This window comes from Paralichthys olivaceus, chromosome 12, assembly GCF_024713975.1.
Source record: "Paralichthys olivaceus isolate ysfri-2021 chromosome 12, ASM2471397v2, whole genome shotgun sequence".
Classification (NCBI taxonomy): Eukaryota; Metazoa; Chordata; class Actinopteri; order Pleuronectiformes; family Paralichthyidae; genus Paralichthys; species Paralichthys olivaceus.
The window spans coordinates 15,273,804-15,280,388 of record NC_091104.1 but is presented as its reverse complement, the minus strand read 5'-3'; the positions used below and the strand labels follow the sequence as shown (position 1 = coordinate 15,280,388).

Below are 6,585 nucleotides of genomic sequence, written 5' to 3'. Positions count from 1 at the left end.
TTAAGTCTGTGGGGACGGTTGCTGTCCAAAGTACTGAAACTTAAATCTCTGGAAAATCATTGCGCCTGCTGCCATTTTACATCCTGTGCTTCAAACCAGAGGAGAGCACTGACTGTTCTTTAGTCAATGAGGATAAATAGTGAAACTTGGGGAAAATATCTGTGCTTTTAACTTGATTTATGACAAATATTGTCTCTTGTTCTCTACTGAGCCACTTCAAAGTCTAAATGTGGACTCAGTTAAACTTTAAAGACCTGCATTAAAACTTTACATTCAGTTTGGTGGGAAAACTTGACCCAAAGCCTCTACAAGTAAATCCAAATGCCCTATTTTTCCAAGGAGCACAGGCTACTTAATACTGCGTAAATCATTCATGGAAGCACCGTGCACCGATTACTCCCCCCTCTCTCCTTCTTTTAGACAGCCCCCTTCTCCTTTTCTCCTTTTGATCTCCCTCCGTGCACAGAGAACTATCAATATTTGCTAAACGTTTCTCACAAAGCCTGGTCCGTGCACGAGGAGAAGCTGCAGAGGTCTCACACGCACGAGGATAAGACACAGGAGAGGCATTAATGAGATGCCCTGAGCGATTTCCCTGTACGTGCACAAGGGCAGCAGATGTAGCAGCACTTGCTCGTCCCAGGGGGATCCACGTCCTCCGAATTTCATCAGCGGCTGGAGGGGTGGGGGGGGAGACCCAACCCAACCCAACCCAGGCCTTCTCCAGTGGGAAGTGCTGGGTGACGGACGTGGTAAATCATCTTTACTATGGATTGTAATTATTGGTCTACACTGACAAGACAACCCCCTCTGCCTCCACCCTATCTTAAAAAAGTGTGTGTGTGTCTGTCCTTGTGTGTATGAGTGAGACAGGGAGGGGGTGGTGGTGACGTGCGTGGTGTGTGAGGTGTTTGTGGGATCAAAAGTAATTTATTCATGCCTAGAATATTTATTATTTACCCCCCTCTGCTCAGGCGTCACAGCATCATTGTCTTATTTTTAAATGATCGTCTCTGACCCGCTGAAGAATAAAAAAACGTGTCTTTCTGGCTCAAGGACGTGCAACTTTAAAGTTTGCAAAACACCCGTCTGATTGGATGAATTACACAATCTCTTGAGTCTAACTTCTAATAGAATGTTTTGGCTTCAGCGGATTAAACCAAACCAACAGTGTGAAATGAATAAAGTGAGAATCCACCCTGAGTATAATCCGCCTGCAGCTTCTCTCTTTGTTCAGCTGAAGGGCCACTCCATCGATTTCACTCCTCATTAGCAGCAGCCACAGGTCAGACTGTGACAACACTTTTCTATGGCTTTGGTGACAGATTCTTTAAAAAAACGTGAAGGACATTACAATGATGATGTGGTGTCATCGAGGGATATTCCTCTTTGGGTTTGGAAACTGAACATTTGCAGAAATGCACTAACAAACAGGCTTGTGTTTTTAAAAGCCCGAGGACAAAAAGTTATTTTCTGTTGGGAGTCCTCCAAGTGTAAATCACAGGAATATCCCTTTAATCCAAGAGCACTTAACTCTGGTTACCTACATCAAGGAGGTTCAGTTTCGGTGTGGATCCAGATTATACACTGTCACTAAATTCCCTGGGAAATATCAATGAATCCATATTAAAAAATGATGGGAATTTAAGGACCTGAAATCAATGAGTGCATGAAATTTGATGCAGGTAGATTGACTACAAGGAGACTGTTAGGCCCTGGCAGAGGTACATGCTCTAGAGAGTGCTGGTTCATACTGTAGTTCATACAAAGTATAATATAGTATAGTTTAGTTTAGTATAGTGTAGTATAATACAGTGCGGTACAGTACAGTGTGATTTGGTGCAGTATAGTATAGTATAGCATAGTATGGTAAGTGCATTGTGGCATGGTATAGTATAGTTCATACATACTGTTTGTCGTTTGCGCTGTCACTTTTTAAAATCATTTGAATCAGAACAGAAACATTTGTCTCAGTAAAATCTCATCACCACTGAGTCAATGAGTCCACAGTGTGACGACGTGCAGTCCCACATGGATGACATCACCTCATCAGTCTGCTGCTCAGCTTCAGGAGAAACTGGTTCAACTCCATGAATTAAAACTGAGGAGACAAAATGCTCTGTGGACTCAGAGCCAGACCAACTTTTAACACTGATAACATCATCAAATGGTTTTCTTTAGTTCTGCCATTATCAAACTGATGGTTCTCCTGAATCTTGCACAATATACCTGCTGGTCTCGACCAGTCAATATGGCATAATTAGCCTCAGCCTGCTGGAAATGGTGACGGCTCCTCAATGACCAGACTGATGAGATCTCACTGACTGAATCCCCCACAACAGTTGAATTATTGAGCGGCACAAACATCTTCAATCATCACGTTTCTCCGGTGTCACACATGGGATTTTGTTCAATGTTGGATGATTGTTTCAAAAGTCAAATTTAGTTTGACTAGATTTTCCTGGAACCTGCTGCAATAAAGTAGATTAAAATCAATCCGAATGAAGTCAGTTTAATTTGATTGGAGAGGCCTCATCCCTGTTGCAGAAATAAGACATCAAGTGTCTCTCAGCTGTCTGATATTCCCTTGTGCAAAATACAGTGCAATAAATACACCCAGGAATTTTACATAGGAGGCAGGGATACCATAAAGTAAGCCATGATGAGGTCATTACCGTGCACACACGCACACAGTGTGAATATTACAGGGACGCTGTCGTTATATATATTGCCTGGGTTGTCATTGTGTTTTGTTGCGTTATCTTCTTGCCAGCAAATCGGGTGGGAGAGCAGGTCATCACAGGCTGACAGGGGGGCTGAGGAGAGAGAGAGAGAGAGAGAGGGAGGGAGAGGGGATGAGTGACTGAGAGGGAGAGGGGGGAGAAGAGAGAGAGGCTAGAGGGGAGAAAGCAGCAGATGCACAAGGTGCGCCTCCTGCAGCAGACATCAGAGCATGACCTGCACCATGCATAGTGGCTTTCATGAAACAAGTGTGTGAGTGGATGTAAAGCTGTCTGCGCGCACGGATGGATTGTATCGCTGCATTGTCTCCGCGCTCCGCTCCGCTGGAAACCTGAGGGGTTGTTTTACGCACACGTGCGAGCGCGCACCGTGATCTCACTGGATGTCCGGATTAAAAAGCCTTGCGGATCTTTTCGTCGGAGGGCGCGACAGATATGAGATAGATGGATGTACAGCTCAGATAGGTTTCCTGTGGAGTGGAATATATTTTTCTCTTAGGCTACACGCGCACCCCACATGGCTTTGCCAAACTCGCCTGGCTCCCTCGGAGCTGGGAAGCCCAACCCCGGCGTCATCGACCTGGGGACCATCTTCGTTGACTCCGACATCATATTTGGATTTACGAGTCACCTGCTGAAGAGAAAAACAAAGGTAAGAACACGGAGATCGTTGAAACACGTCTTTTCCAAAGGATGAGCTCATGCGTAAATGTAAAATCAGTGGGAAACAGTGACAAGTCCGACAAATGACGCGCGTTTGACGGCTCCTGTCCGGTGCTCAGGACCTGGAGGCGCACCGTGCAGCATCCTCCATCTCTTCTTCTCATCTAAAACTTCATCCCTTCATTTCACTCATCTTTTATCTGACGCATTCAACACTTCTGCAACAATTTGAAGCGGATTGAAGAGTCTAAACTTTTTTTTATGTTTGCTGGGATTTGGCCAAAATGCATCATAAAGGCAAATGGGCCAGAAATCGGGTTATTAAGACAGAAACTGAAATTAATTAAGCAGTATAAATGTATATATAAGCGAAAACACGTTTTGAACTATTTGATTATTATTTAATTGTGATCTTTTTCGTTCATTTGTTGATCGTTGCATATCTTAAATACATCTTTTTTTTTGGATCAAGATTGTTTTGAGCCCACCTTAAAAACTGCTTTTAAATGAGAATTTATCATCTTTTTGGATCTTGTGGACTTTTTAATTCACTCCTTTAACATCCTTGTCCATAATTTAGTTAAACCTGAAGTGGGTTTCCCTAAACTAGGTCGATTCAGGGCAGGGGAGAGAGACAAACCCGTCTCTGATGCCAAGAGCAGGAGCGCATGTGGCCACTGTCGCTTACATCATCCGCATGAAATATTCAAAGTTTACCAAATTAAATATTTAACCTGAGTACCTCCATGCACCCTTCCACTTAGGGAGGTGCTATTCCGTGGTTTCGCCAGAGGATGGTGCTAGAGTCCCACTAACAACCACAAGGGGCAGTGCTGCAACAGTTGCTGATGTGCCCTGAAACTGAAACTGTTGAATTCTCTACAAGGTAAACTGATATGTCCAATTCTGATAATAAAATTAATAGAATTTAAATGATCTCAATCTAATCATCTTCATCACATTGATGCAAAACAATGTTCGGGAAATGTCAGGGAGTATGATGAGTTTATGTTCAGACCCACAGAACATTAATTCCTAGTGGGAATCCAAAAATTAGACCTTTCAGGCTGAATTTTGGGGAATGTGCAAAACAATTACGCACAAGCCACAGCTGATGTTTCCATTTGATGAAGTGTAAACATCACAGCTCCATTGAAGAGCTTGGTAAAGCTGATGCAGAAATTGGTTTGGCTATTGTCAGATAGTGTGAAACTAGATTTTCCTGGAGGAAATGTGTAGAAAAGTATATTTAATGTGAAATACACTCTATCATAATGCACTACATTACTTATTCAGACTGATCCATGGCAAAACAACAACTCTGAACCCTCATGTAGTCCCACCACCGTGCGCAGGAAAGTTTCCCTCAGCTGCAGCCCTCCCATTCCTCCAGTAACACCTCCTCCTCTCCCCGCACCGCTGACTTCTCTCCTGTGCCAAAAAAAACTCCTCCGCTGCGCGCAAACTTATCACACACTCTCCAGTCGCCTTCGACCAGCAGCTCCTGCTCCCAGCACAGTCTGACAGATGACCGGTAACCTTCAGTCAGGTCCTCGGTCCATCCAGCCTATGGCTCCGCGTCGCGTTTTTCACCGGCGAAACCTTTGAGTTCCCCCCCGAAGGTACGACCTTGATCTGGAGGAGAAATGAGCTCGTTTGGGGGCAACGCAGCTCCTGATGGAGGCGACACCAGCAACCGCATGTTCTCTGTAAGTGTCTTACACGTGATTGAGTGTAAAAAAAAAAGAAGGGTGATTTGCTTCTCATGCTGGTTTCCAAACTTTAAAAAACCACAATCTGTGCGGTGCGCTCTTGGACAGGTGCTCAGACAGGTTGTCAAGACGCAAACAAACAATTTCTACCCAGGAAGCAACACGCGGCCCTGTTCTTTCAACCCGAGTAGTAGTTGTTAATGACCAAACTTTCTTTTCACCCGTTCATGCTGTAAGGTGGAGGGATGTCCGAGTGGAGAGTCCCCAGTCACCCCCAGGAAAAGGCTTCACTCTGCGGAGGACGCGCGGTGCAGCAGCCGGCCTCCCCCCGAGGGCGCCGGGTCGGTTTCCATCAGCGAGTCGGAGGAGAAGGGAGGCTTCTGCCCGCAGTGTGAGAAGAAAGTGTCTGAGCTGAGGCGGCAAGCGCTGGCACTGGCTGACCAGAACTCACTGAAGGTTGGTGAAATATTTTTTTCTTCCTTTCAGGCCAATCCCTATCTGAAAACCCAACTTTTATTTGCATTTCCTGAGACCTTACAGTTTGAAATACTGAGATCACACGAGGAGCCTCGTGGTTCTACAGTATTTATTGATGAAATAGTCAAGAAAGTCAACAGGTGGGAAAGTTAAAGTCACTGTTGACTCTTCTGATGGAGCATTTCTGTAGAGCTGCTTGTGTCTTCAGGCTTCTCTCACCCACCTGCACCTGCTCTTAACGTTGACCTTTCCATCCATGAACATCCACCTGATTGTTTCCAACCCAGAAACCTCTCGCCATCCACTTGCAAAAGTTGTTTATTGCCATACTCAACTTCAAATGCTGGCCTTGGATGTGAAAATGGAAGCTTTTGGGACTTTGAAAGTGGCCCATTGTTTGGCCAAACAATGCTTATCTCTTTATTTTTGCTGTTGGGTGTGGGGGTGGGGTGGGGTGTGTGGGCGTCGGTGGTCGAGGGAGGAGGGAGGAGGGGGGGCTTGAAAATGAGGCTAGCGGCTTACGTTGGGAGACTGTGGAGGAAGTCCAGTCCCAGTCGACCTTCGCTGTGCATTGAAAGTGTTCCTGTGCGGCTGCTCCAACAATTCCCACCGCTGTTAAATATAGGCCCTCAGACCTGCTGTTGTTGTGGCGAGGTCTGGGTCTGCCCTGGGGTCGGTCCTCCTTTGTTGTCCCATTTTAGAGAGTCTCCACTTCAGATTGGATTACAGCTCTCCAAGGTTCCCCCCAAACCCTACGGCACCTGACTTTGGTACAAGAACAGGTACATATCAGGGACAAGGGGGCATTTCTGAAGCACCTGGGTCTCTGCGTTTGAGACTTCTGTATGTGTGGTCTAATCTTTGTTCCGAGCATATCAGATCTATATTCAGGTATCAGGTAAGTCCACCCCGGGAACACATTAAGCCTCCCCTTAGCTGCTATTATCTGCCATGAGAACCGACCTCCCCTTTTTAGTGTGGGACCCTCCAGC

The 6,585-nt window shown here is 45.6% G+C and overlaps 1 protein-coding gene across 2 annotated transcripts in view; it reads left to right on the top strand.

Moving 5' to 3' along the window:
• The first annotated feature begins 2,890 nt into the window (after positions 1-2,890).
• The window catches only part of kif26ab (kinesin family member 26Ab), a 71,666-nt gene continuing 67,971 nt past the window's right edge, over positions 2,891-6,585 (top strand). The window contains exons 1-2 of one of the 2 annotated variants that reach the window (XM_069535098.1): positions 2,891-3,393; positions 5,354-5,572. In XM_069535098.1, coding sequence (XP_069391199.1) covers positions 3,259-3,393; positions 5,354-5,572 — 354 coding nt within the window. In that variant the 5' untranslated portion in view covers positions 2,891-3,258. Of the gene's footprint in view, positions 3,394-4,820; positions 5,114-5,353; positions 5,573-6,585 lie in introns of those variants that run through there. The other variant, XM_069535099.1, reaches the window with a different exon arrangement.